This window comes from Sceloporus occidentalis, unplaced genomic scaffold (genome assembly GCF_023333645.1).
Source record: "Sceloporus occidentalis isolate IW3139 unplaced genomic scaffold, rSceOcc1.0.p SCAF_88, whole genome shotgun sequence".
In the NCBI taxonomy this organism is placed as follows: Eukaryota; Metazoa; Chordata; class Lepidosauria; order Squamata; family Phrynosomatidae; genus Sceloporus; species Sceloporus occidentalis.
Genome location: NW_028317068.1, coordinates 1013576 through 1034396, shown reverse-complemented (window position 1 = coordinate 1034396; position 20821 = coordinate 1013576). Strand labels below are relative to the sequence as shown.

The 20821-nt window shown below is 40.0% G+C and overlaps 1 protein-coding gene across 1 annotated transcript in view; it reads right to left on the bottom strand.

The window, feature by feature from the left end:
• LOC149284773 (beta-taxilin-like) overlaps nt 1-20466 on the bottom strand; it is a 34542-nt gene extending 14076 nt beyond the window's left edge. Inside the window, exons 1-5 of the mRNA XM_089496207.1 lie at nt 20382-20466; nt 15011-15102; nt 13591-13761; nt 12172-12366; nt 10950-11069 (exon numbers count right to left, since the gene is read on the bottom strand). Of these exons, the coding sequence (XP_089352333.1) occupies nt 10950-11069; nt 12172-12366; nt 13591-13761; nt 15011-15088 (564 nt within the window). The 5' untranslated portion in view covers nt 15089-15102; nt 20382-20466. The remainder of the gene's footprint in view (nt 1-10949; nt 11070-12171; nt 12367-13590; nt 13762-15010; nt 15103-20381) is intronic.
• Between the last annotated feature and the right edge of the window lie 355 nt (nt 20467-20821).

Sequence of the window (20821 nt, the reverse complement as noted above, 5' to 3'; positions counted from 1 at the left end):
GGAAACTACAATATAGAAGGGGAAGATGGTGTAGATAGAAAGCTGGGGCTTATAAATGTACCTGGGGGTGGAGCGGAGGGAGGGGTTAGAATAGTCAATAGGGATAGGCTTCATAGGGAAAAAACCCATACACCTCTAAATTGTATGCTTACTAATGCCAGAAGTCTGACCAATAAAACTGACGAACTGGAGTTAATAATGTCTGAAGAAAACTATGACATAGTGGGTATAACAGAGACATGGTTGGATGATAGCTATGACTGGGCGGTTAACATACAGGGTTATAGTCTATTCAGGAAGGATCGAAAAAAATGAAAAGGGGGAGGAGTTTGCCTTTATGTAAAGTCCAGCCTAAAGGCCACACTGCGGGAGAATATATGTGAGGGAAATGATAATGTGGAGTCATTATGGGTAGAAATATATGGAAAGAAAAATAATAAAATACTGATCGGGGTTTGCTATAAGCCACCAAATATAATGGAAGCAGCAGAAGATCAATTATTAAAGCAAATAAACAAGGCAGCAAATCACAATGAGGTGGTTATTATGGGGGACTTTAACTATCCCGACATAAACTGGGAAACAGAGACCTGTGAATCTCATAAAGGAAACCGGTTTCTGACTATAAGTAAGGATAATTATCTGTCCCAAATGGTACAGGACCCGACCAGAGGGGGCGCCCTACTGGACTTAATATTGACCAACAGACCTGACAGAGTAACTAATGTGCAGGTCAGGGGGCATCTAGGAAATAGTGATCACAATATGATACATTATAACTTGTCCTTCAATATGGGAACTCTTAGAGGAGCCACAAGAACCATGAACTTTAGGAAGGCAAAGTTTGATCAACTAAGAGAAGCCCTTAACACTGTAAATTGGGAAAATGTCCTCAAAAACAAGAGTACAGACACTCAATGGGAGATTTTTAAGGATATCTTAAATTCTCAATGTGAAAGGTACATACCGTATGGGAATAAAAGAGTCAGGAACAAGAGAAAACCAATGTGGATAAATAAAAATGTAAAGGGGGTAATAAATGGCAAAAAAAAGGCATTTAAGCTACTAAAACAGGAAGGCAGTGAGGAAGCACTAAAAAGCTATCGGGAAAAAAATAAAATATGTAAAAATCAGATAAAAGCAGCAAAAGTGGAGACAGAAAGACTCATTGCCAAAGAGAGTAAGACAAACCCCAAAATGTTCTTTAACTATATAAATAGTAAAAAGGTTAAAAATGAAAGCGTTGGCCCCTTAAAAAGTAATGAGGGAGAAGTTATAGACGGGGATCAGGAAAAAGCTAATCTATTAAATATATTCTTCTCTGCTGTATTCACAGAGGAAAATGAAATGCCAGGTAATATACAGCAGGATGAGATAACTGCCCCAGTACATGTCGCCTGTCTAACCCAGGAAGAAGTGCAGTGCCGCCTAAAAAAAAATCAAAATAGACAAATCACCAGGTCCAGATGGCATTCACCCCCGCGTTCTAAGGGAGTTAAGTAATGTAATAGACAGACCCCTATTTCTAATATTCAAGGACTCTATAGTGACAGGGTCTGTTCCCCAGGACTGGCGCATAGCAAATGTTGTGCCAATATTCAAAAAGGGGACAAAAAGTGACCCGGGGAATTATAGGCCTGTTAGTTTAACTTCTGTTGTGTGTAAACTGTTTGAGGGTTTCCTAAGAGATGCTATTTTGGAGTATCTCAATGAAAATAAGTGTATGACTCCATATCAGCATGGGTTTACAAGGGATCGGTCCTGTCAAACTAACCTGATCAGCTTTTATGAGGAGGTGAGCTCAAGACTGGATCGGGGTGAATCGCTGGATGTCGTATATCTTGATTTTTCCAAAGCATTTGATACGGTGCCACATAAAAGGCTGGTACATAAAATGAGAATGCTTGGGCTGGGGGAGAATGTGTGTATGTGGGTAAGTAACTGGCTCAGTGATAGGAAACAGAGGGTGGTTATTAATGGTACATACTCTGAGTGGGTTACTGTTGCTAGTGGGGTACCACAGGGGTCAGTTTTGGGTCCTATTCTTTTTAATATATTTATTAATGACCTTGTAGAGGGATTGTATAGTAAAGTATCAATCTTTGCAGACGATACTAAGCTCTGTAACGTGGTTAACACAATAGAGGACAGTGCACGATTACAAATGGATCTGCATAGGTTGGAGGCTTGGGCTGGGATGTGGCAGATGAGGTTCAACACAGATAAATGTAAGGTTATGCACATGGGGAAGAAAAATCCAGGCTGGGAATATGTATTAAATGGGAAAACACTGGGGACGACTGACATGGAAAAGGACTTAGGAGTTTTAGTTAACAGTAAATTTACCTGTAGCAACCAGTGTCAGGCAGCTGCTGCTAAGGCAAATAAAATCATGGGGTGCATCAAAAGGGGCATAGATGCCCACGACAAGGAAATAATTCTACCACTGTACAAGTCACTAGTCAGACCACACATGGAATACTGTGTACAGTACTGGGTACCAGTGTACAAGAAAGATATAGTGGAGCTGGAGAGGGTTCAAAGACGGGCAACCAGAGTAATAAGGGGAATGGGAGGACTACAGTACCCAGAAAGATTATCAGAATTAGGGTTATTTAGTTTGGAAAAAAGACGGCTTAGGGGGGATTTAATAACTATGTATAAATATATAAGGGGACAGTACAGAGATCACTCCCAGGACCTATTTATACCCAGGACTGTATCTATAACAAGGGGACATCCTCTACGGTTGGAGGAAAGAAGGTTTCTACACCAGCACAGACGGGGGTTCTTTACAGTAAGAGCGGTGAGATTATGGAACTCTCTGCCAGAGGAAGTGGTTATGGCAAACTCAATAAAAGAGTTCAAAAGGAGCCTGGACGTGTTTCTTGAAAGCAATAATATTACAAGTTATGGATATTAGATTAATAGGGACAGAACGTTGATCCAGGGATTTATTCTGATTGCCATATTTGGAGTCGGGAAGGAATTTTCCCCCTGGTATGGGGCAATTGGCATCTGCTTCATAAGGGTTTTTTTTGCCTTCCTCTGGATCAACACAGTAGGGACACAATATGTATATAGGTTGAACTTGATGGACTTTGGTCTTTTTTCAACCTTATGAACTATGTTACTATGTTATGAACTATGTTACCAAAAATTATAAAAGGTAAAAAATATTGTAAACACTACTGAATTATCCCAATGGAAACTTGGAAATATGGGTGTTAAATATTTTTAGGATTATTTAAAACAAAAAAAACATATGTATTTTGAACTAAATAACACAAAACAGTTTAGGATGTGGGGGGTTGAGTTTTTTTTTTATACAATCTTTTTTGAAAAAAAATTGATGTTGTGCATCTATTTCCAAAAGATTACTGTTTCTATATAAGCCAGCAGATGTCGCCAGAATACCTACTCTAAATTATCCATTGATTCCACATTGACAAGGTTTTAAGATAGCAGGTAATCCTTTGAATGCCATGGAATAGATACCTATAAAGGATTCTAACATGGTTGCCATATTTTGAGGGGGAAAAATACCAGTCTTTTGCTTCTATAAAGTTATTATTAGACTTTTTCACGGCAAGCAAAATTGATTAGGACAAAATTCTCATTTCAGCTCTGAAGGTTTAGGAAGACTCGATTTTGCATGCGGCAGCACGCCGTGGGCTGAATTTCTTCGAAGTTGGACGATTTCGGTGAATGGATCAAAAATTTAAAAGAATTGATCCATCGCAGTAAGGTAGGAGATTAAGGTAGGAGATTGAGGAGGAGCAGCAGCAGTAGAGGACAGGGCCTAGACAGACACTGGCAGATAGACATGTACAGCCCTTTGGTGCAGAACTGAATTTTTACACTATTCGAAAAATTTTAATAATTGGCCACCTTAAGTAAGTAAGGAGACAGAGGAGCAGCAGCAGTAGGGTACTGGGCCTGGAAAGGCACTGGCAGGTACACATCCAGGAACTTTATATAGGACTGAAATTCCACAACATACATACAATTTAAAGAATTGACCACCCCAAAGTAGGGAAGGAGACAGGAGCAGCAGCAACAGGGCACTGTGCCTGGGCAGGCACTGCAGATATAGGTCATGCAGCCCTTGGTGCAGGGCTGAATTGTCATACTATGCAAACAAATATAAGAATTGATTCCCCAGTGTAAGGAAAAAAGCAGAGGAGTAGCAACAGCAGTAGGCCACTGGACCTGACCAGGCACTGGCAGAGAGACACAGGCAGCCCATTGGTGCAGGACTGAATTTCCCAAATATATGAAAAATTTTAATCATTGACCATCCCAAAGTAAGGAAGGAGATAGAGATCAGTAGTTCACTGGGCCTTGGCAGGCACTAGCAGGGAGACACATCCAGCGACTTTGTATAGGACATGATTTCCACAATATACAAGACATTAAAATAATTGATTCCCTAGAGCAGGGGTGTCCAAGTTTTTTCTGCAGTGGGCCACTTCATCAGAATTGTATACGTGTGAGGGCCGCACTCATTTTTCACTGAGAGAAAATATGGCCTTTAATAAGATATGCAGATTAAAATAAAGTAAATGACACAAAACCTTTACTTTTCCTCTCACTGATTTCTGGGATTTCTGGGCCTACAAATTCCGGATTCTGGATAAGTAAAAATAAAATAGTTCTATTTATTTTAGCGATGCACTAAAATGAAAATTCTGGACCAAAACCGAAAATTCAGGGTTCACTTAGCCGAAACTGAAAGTGACCCCCCACACACTTTTAATAAAAGTAAGTTACACACCAAAAGTATACAAAAAAATTTATATATTATGATTGTTAACAGCAATCTCAGGCAAATCCAGATTTCAGCATGTACTGGTTGGCTGGGCATTGTATTTTTTGTCCAATTTTAGTGTGTAACCACACTTTTATTAAAAGTAATACACCACAACAATATGACTTGGCATGATAGGAGTGTGATTGCTAACAGCAAACGCACTCTTTTTATACCCAGGCAACCAGTGAATGCTGGAACCTAGGCATGATGGGCCTGTGATTGCTGTTAGCAGATTACTGTTAACAATCACACTCCTATCATCCCAAGTCAGCCAATACATGCTGGTACATGGTGGCTGTAAGTGCAGACCCCATACTGCTGGCAGCATCAATACACAAGGGGGGCAGCTAGCCAGGTTTCAGCATGTACTGGCTGACTTGGCATGATAGAAGTGTGATTGCTAACAGCAATCACAGTCCCATCATGCCTAGGTTCCATCACTTACACATCCATGCTATCACACACACACTCATTCATTCACAGATTAATTCCCTCAATCAGACATAGTCATTCACACAACCTACCCCACCCCCTTACCTGCTCTACAGCTCTCGATGCCGCTCACAGATTTCAGCAGGGGGCGCGGCCTCCCTCGTTCTCCCCACAGAGGAGGCAGGACTGGAGCAGAGAATAGACCCTCCCACAAGTAAGCAGCAGGGCTCTTGTGATCCTGGCTGCTGATCTCACGCGGGCCGCGCCTCGAGGTTCCGTGGGCCGCATTTGGCCCGCGGGCCGCATGTTGGACGCCCCTGCCCTAGAGCAAGGAAGGAGACAGAGGAGCAGCAGCAGCGGTATGGCAATGGGCCTGGGCAGGCACTGGCAGACTGACACTTGCAGCCCCTTGGAGCAGGACTGAATTTCCACAATATACAAAAAAATTAACAATTGTGTAAGGAAGAGGACAGGAGCAGCAGCAGTAAAGCACTTGGACAGGGCATGCACTGGCAGACACATCCTACCACTCTGTACATGACTGAAGAAATCCATTTGCTAAACCAGGTGTGGGAAGAGCTGTGTTCTGTGAACGTTGAGTATGTTGCTTGTCACAGAAAAAAACTATGTTGATTGGGAAACTGGTTGGTAGGCATGAAAGCAACTGCTGGGCAACTAAGGAGAGGCTTGGCCAGAATACAGGGTTGTCTTCCCAATAACGGAGATTATTGAGGAAGTGGCGGTTCCTCAATGTAGGCTTTGACCATTTCAGAGACGCCAGTCTGACTTTGGGAGCTTGGGTAGTATCCACCAAAGTTTCAAGGGTCTCTGCCCAAATAGCTGATGTTCCTGTAGATCTAGTTCTGCTGTTCTGCTTGGGTGAAGGGGATTAGGAAATGAACATGTGGGTGGTGCTACTTCCACTGCTTTTTGGATTTTCCTTTTCCTGCATCTCTCCACTTAGCATGCCCTTTTCATGGTGCAACTCACGCACCCCAAGTACAAGCATGTCCCTCCAAGTTTTAAAATTATTTTGAGGGCCAACTTGCCCTTAACCCTTGGGTCACAGAGGGTGGCCAACATGTAGTCTGGGGTGTCCATAATGGCTTGCGACCTGTCATCTCCTCTATTAGCGTTCCGATCAGAGTTTCAACCTCCATGTGTAATCTGTCCCCCATAAAGACTTAATTTTATTCCCAGAAGTCATGCATTTTTGTTTACAGTAGATCAGTAGAGGGATACCCTTGCCCAAAGTGGCAGTGCTCTGGCTTAAATTCTCTGTCACATCCCTGAATGGCTTCAGGCCTGCCACCACCTGCCCCATTAAAGCCCATTCTCCTCTGCCCAATAGGTTGGACACCCCAATGTTCTGCTCAGAGGACATGGAATGACGAGCTTCCTGCTGCTCTACGATCCACTCCATCATACCCAGGGTGGAGTTCCAACATGTGACTATGTCCTGATATAGACAGTGCTGGGTGAACCTTCCTCAGCTGCTGACTTGCTTCAAGGCTGTGCCTAGCAATTTTATGGCCCTTTTCAGTTTTGACAGCCTACACTGCCTGTCAATTGGAATAGCTGCCCTTACCACCAAGTGTAGTATATGTGCAGGGCAACACAACCCCACAAAGTCCTCATCTCTAACTGCTTTCAAAACACGAGCTGATGTGTGCTGCTCAACCCTAATCTCAGCACGGAGTAGAAAAGATCTACAACCCTACTACCCTTCTGCCCAGTTCTGCCCCTCCTGTCAGCTTCAGTGGAGAAATTACTGGAAGATGTGTCACTTGACTCCTCCAAATTTGGCTCATAATCTAAATCCAGGTCATTGGCCTCATCAACAACATTGTCGATGACCATATGGTTTTCTACTAGGGCACAAAGCAGAGTAAGGTCCACTCCTGCCGCAAGAGTAGACCTTCCCACTTCTTCCTCACTTTCTTCTGGGCCAAAAATAGATCATCAATAGGTCATCTGACTGTGGATGCCCATGTGTGCTCTGATCCACCACAGCAAGCGCCGCCATATTGCCTTGAGTTCAAATGACGGTGATATGATCTGGCTTGCGATGATGTTCTCCCCCCTGATTGGATGATCGGGGAGAGGATGCTGCCAAAAGTGCCGCCATATTGCCTCAAGGGCAAAGTGACGCCGCTTTCGGAGACATCCTGTCCCCTAATTGGAAGATCAGGGAGAGGACATCACTGAACGCGCCGCGTATCATCCCAAATTCAAGTGAGGGCAAAATGATGACACTTTCAGTGACATCCTCTCTCCGAAAAGGGGATCGGGAGAGGGTGTTGCTACAAGCCCTGCCATTTTGGCAGAATTTATGAGTTATGTCTGTGGAAATCTGGATGAAGATAGAAAATAGCAGATTGAAGATTTAAGAAAGAAGGCAGAAGATGAAGAAGATGTGGGAGCGGAAGTGGTCAGCAGAGAAGGTAGGGAAAACTTAAGGGATCGTGAGAGACTGAACGCGAAAGAGACTATGACAGACTGTGAATGAATGTGGACCCACGAATTGTGGATTATAAAGCTCTTCTTAGCAAATAAATTAGAGCAGCTACCCCCATACTCATAAAGGTAATATTTGATAAAATAAATTCCTTTGTAATCACATGCACTGCAGGTTACACAAGAGTGTTTTAGCCTACTTGTACAAGAATGTTTTTACTAATGGCGTTATAAATTCCTTGTCTCTTGCAGGTGATAGGACAGCTCTGTTAGGTATAATTACAATCTGATCTAGAGCCCTGCGCGGGACTGCTTTTTTAATCCCGCTCCCGCTGATTTTTTTTGTCCAATCCCGCCCGCTCCCGCAATTTGGTTGTTCCACTCCCACTGGCTCCTGCAACATGTGTGCCCGCTCCCGCCACATTTTTCGTCAATCCCGCCCGCTCCCGCCACAAATGTGGCCAATCACGCCCACCTCCTTACCTGAACTGCAGATTTCCTGTGCAGTCCTGCAAGGCTGCCCTTGAGTTGCTCCCTCACAGCGTCTCTTCTCTTGCTCCGCCCAGGAACACAGCGGAGTCACGGGAAGTGACATCACATCACGTGACTCTGCTTTGTTCCTGGGCGGAGCAAGAAAAGAGACACTGTAAGGGAGCAGCACGAAGGCAGCCTTGCGGGACTGCGCAGCATTACCTGGACCTGCAGGTAGAGTGTCTGACCGCCCGCTCCCGCAAAACCAGCAAAACCCACACGCCCGCGCCTGCAAGTTTTTTGGTGGGTCCCATGGGACTCGCCTCCCAATGCTGTCCTCTAATCTGATCACAAAAGAGCAATGCAACAAGATTTTTTATTGTCGATTTGGTGCATAAGGCTGTTTAGTTTAGTTTAAGCTCTGAAAGCACTAACTCATACTTTGTAAAATTTATCCACATATCCACATATGACAGCAATCATAACCTTAACAACAACAACAACAACTTTATTCATTATACTTTCTGTGAATAAATATATTTTACCATTGTTAGGCTCTCAATATTAATAAAGGCATAGTATCTGGAAGCACTTTAGACTGTAAAATAAGTCATATCGAAGAGCTTTTAGCATTACTGTGCCCCTGTGCACAAAGAAAGGTCCATCATGAGTTTGTTGTGGATTAACTTGAATGGCCTGACCTCATAAATGCTTTGGATGAATAGGCACAAATTCCCACAGATACACTCCAAAATCTTGTGGAAAGTCATCCCAGAAGGCCAAGTACCATACAGGCGGGCCCAAACTCAATATTAATGCCCTTGGTTTTGGAATGGGATGTTCAAGGAGCTCAAACAAGAGTGATGGTCTGGAGTCCACATACTTTTGGTCATATAGTGTTTATGTGAATATTAATTATCTCTGTATAAATAAAAGTCTTGTCACAGTGGGACCTGTCACGCTAGGTCAAACTTAAAGTGATTGGAGCCTCACTTTATGACCTGCGTCACCGACGATGCACACCAAGGCCTTGCGTGTTGTGTGCAGGGATGGAGTGGCAGCCAGATCATGCTGTGTATGGGAATAGAGGACCTGGCATATGGTGTTATGTGAGGGGTGGGCTTTTGGACATTGCTCTGTGCAGAAGAGGGAGGGACTTTCAGATAGTGTTGTGTGCAGGTTGGTGGAGGGACTACTGAACAGTGTTGTGAGATGGCTCCTGGACAGTGCTATGTGCAGGGTTGAGGGGGGATGACCAGATAGTCCAGATGATCAGGATAAATAGAGGGAAATAAGAGGGAGCGAGACAAAAAAAGAAGAAATCACAAGAACAAGGAAATAAAGAAAGAAGGAAAAGCTGAGAGAGATAGAGACAGAGAGAGAATGAAAGAGAGTGAAAGGTCTTTAACATAAAGCATCACAGCTATCCAGTGGCATAATCGTGCCAAAGCAACTACTGTACAATTTAGGCTCCATGTAGTGCCACAACTCAATTAGTTAAAAAGGAGATCCCTGATCTCCCAACCAGCCCATTAACACTATGACATCATGTCAAGACACTCAGCAGTAAGGACAACGATGTGGAGGTGGTGGACCAAGGCTGGGTTAGGCCTAGGGCAATACTGAAGATAAATACACAACTGCAGCTATCCAAGTCTAGTGATTATTTATCGGTCTACTATTACTTGGTTGTGATGGTTCTTGCTCTTCACTCTGTTTTTCACTGAACCAATGTTCCCTGAACTCACAACTAAGATTATTCACTGATATTCTTATTTACACAGACAGGGCAACTCTTCACAAGCATTTCAGCCCACAGGGTATAATGTTTTAAATGCAAAATAAGAAATCCAGGTAAAACATTATTTTCCTTAAAAATTACCAGTATATGCCAAATTAAATAATACAAGTAATGAAAATAAATATGGTTTTCTGAAAAACCCCAAACCATAAATGTGTCAGATATATCTGGCTATACATACATCAAGATTCTACAAGAATTTAGAAGAAAATATATTGCAAGGTAGAAACATAAGATGGGTGTTATCATTTTTGCAAAGAAACACAATTAAGGCATAAAATACTGTAAGTATTTCCTCAATGACACCCACTGTATACTTCTGGGTTATAGCTCCAATGACCCCATCATCATTTTGGCTTATGATAGTTGTAGTGCCCAAGACCACACACACCCAATAGGATAGCAGTAATTGTGCTGACAAGCTGATCTAATCGATTAGCTCTGTATAGTACTAATCTGCATGTATAATGTGGATATAGAGGCAAAATTAAGGGGGTAGCAGAGGCATTATTAAGCACTAATCTGCATATATAAAGTGGATATAGAGGCAAAAAGGTTATCATTGTTAACCTAAAATTGCACATGTTTACCCAGAATCCCTTGCAGTAGTGGCAGCGCTACAAGATTTTTGTGGGAACAGCAAGTCTCTGGGCCTGTCTGGTGGTTGCAGATTAGTGTTTAATAATGCCTCTGCTACCCTATTTTTTTCTTGTTTCATTCATTGACATCTTATGTTTTCATCAATGATGTATCTTAATTTTTGCTTTAATATTTTACATCAGGGATTTTGGGGATCTAGGATAGATCTTATAGGCACCTATTTCACATCCTGTACTAAAAATGGTTGATTTTAGCTATTTTCACTTTACACCCTACCTTGTAACACATGTTGGAGCATATAATATGCACAGAAGGGATTTTTGGGACTTTTATTTATACACCCCTTATAGAATTAAATTCACGGCAAACACTTACAAACTCCTTTTCTCTATTGTGTTTTTCCTCTGCTTGTTTCATCTGTTCCTGGGCCTGCTCGAATCTTGCATCCACCAGCTTCTGCTGAAGTTCTTTCTGTTTAAATACTTTTTCCAGGTTCTACAAAACATAATGTATCTGTCAGTTATAAACCACAGGGGCATGGAAAGGGTTGATTCATTTCAGTTTTCAGGATTTTTCTTCTGCCAGAAGCAGATGACCTTTGAGGTCCCAAAAGCTTACGTGACGCTATAACATTTCAATGTTGAATACTTTTGGCTAGAGACTCCATATTCTCTTGAGCCAATTTGGCTATTTTTTTTTATTAATATAGATAAACACGCTCAAGCAAAATGATATGTAATTGTGTGTATACTGGAGATAACATTTTTCAGTGGATATATACATTGTTAACATATTGGAAACAAGCTATTAGTCTATTACTATAATGCTTAGTTTTATGACCTAGCTCAATAAAAGTGCCCAGGCTACACACTCCCCTCCCATGTGACACTAAATGGAACAGTCTCCTAGAGACAGAAAAGATCCTAAAAGAAAAACTTTTATCTTCCTATTGTTTTTTGTATGTCTTCTTTTATTATTATGTTTGCATAAGCACTGTGACTATTTTTATTTTGATTAAATATAAATTAATCAGTTATGTTTTTGTTCTCTAATTTTGAAGTCTTAGCTTTCAGAGATAGCCTAATTCCATTTTTCTAATTTGGACATTTTACCTTTTTTGGCTAAATTGGGGTTTCACGAAGTTTGAGTAGTTCAGAGGTTTACGGAGTCTCCTTAGCATTTACAAAACCCTAAATAAAACTTAGTGGCGGCAGTAACATTTTGAGGTCGTGGGAATAGATTTGGGTTAAGGTGTAGTTGCTCCATCCATGGAGAGTGACCAGTGAGCCTGGGGGCTGGTTTTCCTGTGAATTTTTTCACGGCCACTTTCCCCTAACATCACGGTAGAGGTAGAGGGGCCTGCAGTATCTGTCACAATCACTTATAATGAAAGAACACTACCATGGTGATTTAGAACATTATTTATTATATTTGTTTACAGTTTATAATTGCGTGCCTGTAAGATAATAAATCTGAATGTAGGTGTGTGAATGGTAAGTAATACCTGTGTATTATTATTTATTTGCATTTATGTAAAGGTTTTTGTATCTGCTGCATAGAAAGACAGCTCACACAACGCTATCACAGCTGTTCTTACCTCTTCTCGGACTTCATATTGGCCAACAATACTATGTAATTTTTCTGCTAGCTCTGTGTTCTCCAGACATAGCTTGTTATTTCTCTCTCTCTGTTGCTCAATCTGGCTCTGGATGTCTGTTAATGTTGACTGGAAATGGTTTGTGATGTCTTTCCGTTTTTCTTCATCCTCTCGGACACGTTGAATGGTCTCCTCCTGTTTACAAATTATAGAAATATCATCTTATTATAGTAATTTATACATGCCAGCCACTGTTAAATGTGTTTATATTCTTGGAATTTATTTATTTCTACACATGGAAATGGTGCCACATAAAATTAATTCACCATTTCTGTTCCAATTTATCATGCTGTTATGAGCTACCTCCTTTGACTAGTAAGAGTTTTTTTTTTTAGTAATTTCTTAGTAATATTAAATCAGTCAAGATTATGGAATAAATATGGCATTTTATCTTCAAAACATAATTTTTCATTACAATCAGTGACACAAAAATATTGAACCTAACAAACTTAACAAAAAAACATTCTTATTTATAGAAAACTGGACAATGTCAGTGGCGTCACTAGGGGGGTGTTAAATGTAATTATAAGCTTGGGAATGCCTTCTACACTACTGTGACATATCATACCTGTAAAACTATTTTCAAAACCTTTGGCAGTTGGGACAATGTAATTCTGAAATGTCGAGTACAGCTGAACTGCCATAGGCGGAAGCTTCTTATCAGAAACTGACTGAAGATTAATACTGACATTGGCACTTTAAGGCCAGTGCTGCTAAGTAATGTGCATGTGGCCACCTAGCAGTAGGATACAAGCAGCAGTAGACTATTAGATTGTGTTTATACATGTATCCATCCAGTGGCTTCACACACCAAATCAACTGCATTAATGGCATTAAAGTTCAGTGTGCGTACACCTGAGAGTGTGTTGTGGTCTGACGTTTTAGTGGGGAAGCAAAGGAATCTGTGCTTTTAATAATGCCTGCTCCCTGCACCTTGCTTCATTTGCTCCTTTGCTTGATCAGATTAGAAGATGAAAGAAGAGGTAGGCCATCTGAAGAACATATTCCCTTGCAACATGGCAGGCAAAGGTGTTGCAGGTGCTTGCAGATGTTGCAGAAATGCCTCCTAGAAGTACTGTAGATTGTTGTCTACAAAATGGGTACTCTACTCTATGGAAACCTTGGAGATTCACCCCATAAACCTATTGATGAGGTATTTCTTATGTATTCCTATTTTTATTTTTCTATTTTTTATTAGTTTGTTGTTCATGTAATACTGGATGTAATTTGTCTCCCTAGGGCAATATTACAGAGGTCAAGTAGTTTTGAAAAATCATCTAGGTCTAGAACACATACCTCAATTTGTTTTTAAATGTACATTTACAAACATAGCTAATAGCTTTCTTATTTTGTTGTTACCTTAAGTGTTTTGTTGTGTCTTTGCAGCTCCCGACAGAGACTTTCCAGTTTGCTACGAGCTAAAATGGCTTTGCTATGCTCACTTTGCAGATGGTCTTTCTCTTTTATTAGTTGGGCCTGACGCTTTTGCAGGAGTTTCATCTGCTTTTGTTCTGCACGATACTCTTCAAGCTAAAGGATTAGAGAAACAGGAGAAAAAGACAAACTATCAATCCACTTAATCTTGCTAACATGCAATCCACTGACCTAAAACACTAACCCTTTGGATCAATGCAAGATAAAGTACCTATTAGACTGATAAATGTAGGATACTAGCCCTATTAGAGGTAATGTGTCATTCAAAATGTATTAAAGACAATTTTCTTATTTTCCCCATCTATATGATTTGCTTTTCAACTATATTAAACACACAAGGTCACTTGTGGAAAAAAACACACTTAGGCTAGGTTTCCACTTGGGTTTTTGTCCTGCGTTTGTTTTCTTGATGAAAAACGCCAAGAAAACTGCCAGTGCATTTTCCTGCGTTTTGGCGGTTTTTTCTGGAGTTTTTTCTGGCGTTTTAGCCTTTCTGTGGAAATTGCTTTTTTTGACCTTAGGCAGTTTTTCCAGCCTTTACAAGTTAGAAGTTTCACCCAGCTAAAAGGGATTAGGATAAATGGCAAGTATCTGCCCCCTGATGTCATTTACTTGGTAGAGTTCTACTTAAACGCCCCGGCGGACCCTTTTGTCACTTTTCTGTGGTTTGTAAGGCATGCTTTATTCCGAATGTCTGCTCCTCTAGGAAGATTGGCCCCAAATGATGGTGCAAATTGTTTGCTGTTGCTTTTGGCACGCAGGATCCAGTTGATGCGTCGCGTATGTTTGTTTGTAATGGCATGTTTGTTCCAAATGGTGTAGAATTCAATATGAACTTTGTTTTGTGTGAAACTGTTTGTTTCCAGCCTATTTCTCGTAGGACACACAGATACCGGGTCCATCCTCTGCATTGTAACTGTGGAAAAAACGCCATAAAAAACGCCAAGGCAATAAACCCACATGGCTTTTTCATGGCGTTTTTTCTCTCCCATAGACTTCTATTGGAGAAAAACGCCAAGATTTCCTTGCAAAAAACGCCAGAGTGTCAACATGCTGCGATTTTGAAAAACTGCCACAGAGCCCAAAAAAGCAGAAAAACGCCAAAGAGGACAGAAAAAACGCCAAGCAAAAAAACGCCAAGTGGATATGGCATTCTGCGATTTCCTATTGAAGAACAGCTAACATCTGGCTGCTGCGTGTTTTCACTAAAAAAACGCCAGGTGGCGCTATTGGCGTTTTTATGGGCGTTTTTAGCTAAAAAAAACCAAGTGGAAACCTAGCCTTAAGGAAACTCATGAGCTCATCTCATAAACACAAACCCTAGTAAAACACATGCTGCACAGACCATTTCTGAATACTTCTTAGCAAAAGCTTCCAACTTCTCTTCCGTGGTGTTAAGCTTATCCAGGCTTTGCAGGAGCATTGTAGTCTCTTTTCCTAAAGCAACATATACATTTCCTTAATTTTTGGGAGGAGAATACATTATTATATTATATATATACAAACACAACACTATGACATCAGAGTTCAAAGATACGTAAAGACAGGTTCTCACAGTGATGCTAAAACCTCTTACAGGTAAACGTCTAATCTAGAATTAATTCAATGTGAGGTGCTTTTGTAGGGTTTCAAAATACATTATCACCTTTAGTACCCTTTCTCCTTTGGTGATCATTTAGAAGACTACAACATAACAAGTAGAAATACCAGTTCCCATTACTGTGTGGGCACAGGGAGCAGGAGATGTGTTTGCCTAAACACATCTGCAAACCAAGCTGTTGGGGGAGACAGAGCAAGAGGCAAATGCTTATGTCTGGATTCTGCAGAATCCCTCAATGCATTTGCATTTAATTATCATCTGCATTAAAGTGCATATGATAACTGGTCTTTGTTTAAATAAATCAAGAAATAAAATCAATATAGTCTGATTTCTCTACTAATACCACATTGTTTGTTCACGTATAAATAGAAAAAACATACTCCACACCGTATAACATGAATTTTCCAAATTTGATATTTGTTTCCTTTTTTTTGCTTTAAAACCTTTAATAACCATCCACAAAATGTGTAAGCATGATCAAGTATTAGTTTTGTAATACAATCACTTATTTTACTACATTGAGACATATTGAAGAGCACATATCTCTAATAATTTTTTCCTTAGAAGAAAAAGAAGTCCAATAACCATACCATACCCATGGAAACTGAAAATTTGGATAATCTGTGATTTAAACATCCAGTTCATTTGCAAATCAAATAAGCAGACATTAAAATGAGGCACATCTGCTGCATTTGTGCTGAAGATGTTTACAACTTGAGTCTTTATTATGATGTAGAATTACCTTACACAATATAAGCTTTTGAAGTAAGGCATTTTAAAATACACAAAAGATAAAATTGCTTTGACAATTAGTGAATATTTCTAGTGACAAACATATATTAAAATGTTTAGGTATTAAAAACCATTTAATGGTTATGTTAACTATAACAACGACTAAGCAAACTTAACTTTGATCTGTAGTGTCTAGTGGCATTATATAAAACATAATGGGTTGTAATACACTCATTTCTAAAGCAAGTATCAGGTAATACAACATGAAGCTCTTGTATAAGGAGGGATGTTGCACTCTGGAACTGTCTAAATCACAATTTATGCCCCCCACCCCCAGACCAATGGGGAAGGTGGATATGACTGCTGACTGCTGGAATGCTTTGTGTCCCTCTCATTCATTGGTCATGTTTACAACTTTGTATTAAGCAGGTATATAAACAGAGGTGCCACTTTCTTACTTCCTTTTCCACCATGATCAGGTAGGGAAAAAAACTGGAACTTTCCATCCCTCCCGCCCGAAATAGATTGCTAAGAATACTAATATTGGTATTTCCGCAAGAAAATTCCGCGGAAATTGGGAGAAACCAAACCAGTGGTGGCCCATACAACTAGTTTAAACTCTTGGTGAATATGCCGAGTATATCTGTCTGAGGTGCTAATATGGTCGTCATCTGGCAGTGGTTTATTCCCTTGCCCACATATTTGTGTCTTACTGGGGATGAGTAAAGTTATTTTACTGATACCTGTGCGGATGCTATAGGCCTAAGCAGTTGTGTCCTTATTAACAAGCACACAGACGATAGATATAACAAGCATAAAACACTTGAGAGTAGATTTTGTTAACAATCTTTATTTGAATGATATTTATTTGAATTATTTCAATGAAATAAGATGACATGCAGGCAATCGTGGGATGTGTCACAATGATAGCTTGAAACTCTCAATAATTTACCTGTGATTAAGAGGCCATCTGGGACACCGTTTAATATGTTGGCAGCGGGAATGGTGGTGTAGCGCTATACCCTGATCACTTTACAGGGCTTTTCTCTGTTGCGAAGATTATTAGCTGGAATATTGTCTATGGGATTAATTTTTGGGATTATGTTTGATTATTTTTTGGTTTACATTGGATTTTGCTCCATCAGTGAATTGAACTGATCTATTTATTGACTAAAATAAATTAATTGAATTGTGTGATTGATATACTTCACCATTAATATGTGTTTATCAACATTTTTGGGGGATTATTAATTTATTTGATGCAAAGAGAGCACATGCTCTCCCCCGATTGGAGGAACAGCATTATTCTGGCCTCTTGCAGAGTGAAAAAACAACTATATGAAAACTAAAATGTGGAGCTCTCTGCTTCTTTTGGGTCCCTCCTCGTATTCGGACATTAGTAACAAAATTGGCAAAGTTTGTTAAGATTAAAAATCATATGAATCCGAAAGGACAAGTCTACAAAGCACTACTTTGAAGTCTTAGATATGATCACAGCAGTATAGCATAGGAAGGAGTCGGCTCTAGACTGTGTAACCCGGAGACCCTGTGACTGGGACATAAAAGCCAAAGTTCACAGGTATGTGCATAATGTGTAAAAAATTAGCATTAACAGTAAAATATAAATGCAGTAAACAAAGTTTATAAAAATATGAGGGTCCTCAATATTTAACAGTGCACTAGTGTAGTATTTTATGCATCACAGATAACTATTAAAAAATATTATTTTATGGTAAAAGACTATTTATTTTCGAAAGAAACATTTAAGGCCAGTATAAAAGGGGTACAATATGTTACACAGCTATTAATCCATTGCATCTTAAATTGCATGTTACAGTAAGCTTAACAGCACAGTGCATAGTAGCATTGACAATGCATATTTTATAGAAAGTATCAATGAAAGCCCATGGTATGGGCAGATGCAATTATGTTAGGGAAACCTAATTAATCATAATCCACAGCCACGGGCAACAGGGTTACTGGGTAGGTACCAAGGAAAGTTGGGGAGAGGGAAAAGAACACCCTAAAAGAATATTTGTAAATACTAAGAGGATTTGTTAATATAATTATATTTGTTAATATAATCAACCACCTCCCCATAACAGCGGACGGACCTATGGCCCCACCATAAACTCCAACCAGTTTAACCACTTATCTTGATACCTGCCTGCTGCATCATTAGCCAAGAGGACCAGCTCCTCTAACTTGCCCTCCTGCTTAATTCTTAGGACACACTCTCTGAAAGAGGGAGGGGATGAGTCTCCCCAATGTAGTGGTATCAGGACTTTCCCTGCTGTCAAAAGGTGAGGTGGTAGGAAGAGAAACTCTGGTGTGAATGGCAGTTTTGTTATCTGTGAACTTATATAGTAGTGAGCGGAATTGGGACCAGAAGGAGTTTGATATATTTGTTTGATAAACATGAGTCACTGAGGGAGTTCTATAATGATTAGCCAACAATTTGTATGACATCTCTTGATTCTATTACGGCTTGAACTATGTTGGGCATGGATGGATAGTTTTTCCCACTGCTCCAGGGTAAGTGAGATCTGCGTCTTCCATTTTTTCATAAAGCTTGAGGGGATAGGGTATAAAGTCCTGAGAAGATGCTGGTAAAGAAACAATATGCCAGGAGATGGTGGTGAGGTAGCTACGCAGAGGTCCTCAAAGGTTTTCAGATCTCCAGCAGTCCACCAGGTGGAAATCAGCCAGGAGTGAGGCAGTTTTCTTAATCACATGTATGGGTGGGTCCCATCAAGGTGTCTATTTTTCGTTATAGGGCTATGTTGAAAATACCACCCAATATGAGAATCGCCTCTTGGAAGTCCCTCAACTCATGTAAAATTTTCCTAACATGATGTTGTTGCTTGTTTGGAAGGTAGGTTGGAAAATGTTTATTTTTGATTAATTATCAGTCACTTAACCAACAGGTATCTACCCTCAGGGTCAGCAATTGTAGTCTGTTCCTAAAAAGCCAAGAATTTAGAGAAAAGAATGGCAGTGCCTTTGGATGGGGGTTATTACTAAAGTACCCTGCTAAGTGAGTTTAGGCATGGAAAGCACTTGCAAATGGGTCTCTTGGATAAAAGCTATGTCTATTTTACATCATTTCAGATCCCTCAACAAGATAGAATGTTTCTCTGGGGGTATTCAAGCCCTGTGTATTTATGGATAGGAGTTTGAGGTTGGTTGTGCTATATGTTTCAGGCGGCCCAGGGTGGGCCTTCCTGTGTAAAACATGAGAGGCCTAAACATGACTCTGCAAACCTAGGGCACTAAAGTACAAGGGTGAATGTCAACTCCAAGGGAGATGTCGGACTAACCCGCAACCATAAATAGATTAAAATGAACTACAAAAATAATATGCCGCTGCTTTTAGAATCATAATGAACAACATTTACAAAGATATATTCCAAATTGTCAGTATAGTTAATATCACATGGGACTTCAGAATTGAACAGCAAAATGTTATCTATGAAAAAAGAAAACAGAAAAAAAACCTTTGGAAAAGGGAAAGCTGAAGTCCCAAGGTTAGAAGAACCAACAGCGTCTGCTGATTCACAGGGAGGGAACCTCTCGCTATCTAAAATGTGGGAGTGCTGCCCTTAAAAATGCGCTGAACAAATTAAACTAAAACACAAAAATAATATGGTGTCTGCATGCTACCATTCATATAATCCTAATGAACAGCATTGTAAAGAGACAATCAAAAATAGCAGTATAGCTGATATATAACATAACAGAATTACAGAATTAAACAGCAAATGTAACAAAAAAAAAACATATGGGAAAAGGGAAGCTGAGAAAATTGTTATTTTATTCACTGCACTAGCAACTAACAATAAATGCATTAGTTCCTCCTTCTGGAGGCCAGGTACATTTATGAACTCAGCAACACAATTGTCAGAATGAGGCTATGGATTATATACAGCTTCTTACATTTAAATACAGCTTCAAATATGTTGGAAAACCAATCAAGAGCTAGTTATAATTTGAGTGGTACTAACAGTGGTGACTTTTTCTGCAGCTGCCTGACTGACAGCTAATCAGCACACGCTGGAAGCACATTAAGCAATCTTTTTTTATTACTCTACAGAGATAGGCAAAATGTCTATAACCAAACACTAGTGTTTCCCAAAAAGGCATGAGAGTCATTGGGGATGTACGAGGCAGTTACTGAAATGACCATGACAAAGCCTGTTGTTGCCTAGCCTGAGTTTTTGTATATACTGTTTGTTTTAGAATTACATTTTATATTAAACATATTGAATTTTGCATACATTTTGTGTAGTATCTAGAATTCAGTACTAAGGGGTTCTTTTGTTGTTCTTACTCACTTTCTGATGAAACAGTTAATGTACTACATTTCCAACTCTGCATTTCTTACCCAATCCTTTTAATATTTTCTTTTCTGGTTTCTGATCCTTGCTTGGAGGTGGCTCTTTTGATGTGGTGAAATCTACTGAAGAAGTTTGGTCACTACTGGCTTCTTCACTTTCTCCATTTTCCTGCAGTGACTCTTCTGTAACTGAAGGTTCAGGATTGCTGGTACCTATAACTTCACTTGAGGTGTATGTGTGAATAATGTCTTCCAGCTGTTTGTTCAGCACTTCTGAAATGTCATGGCTGTTATCCAGTAGAGTACCTTCAGCTTTTGCACTAGGGATTGTTGGTGATCCATTATCTTGTACTGTGAGATCATTTTGGGATTGTGACTGTTCATCAATATTAGGTTTATCACTATTTTCCATTTTGTGTCTAAGAAAAAGATGAAAATGTTGTATTTAGTAGCTAATATAATAAATATATTTTACAAAGCTAAAATTG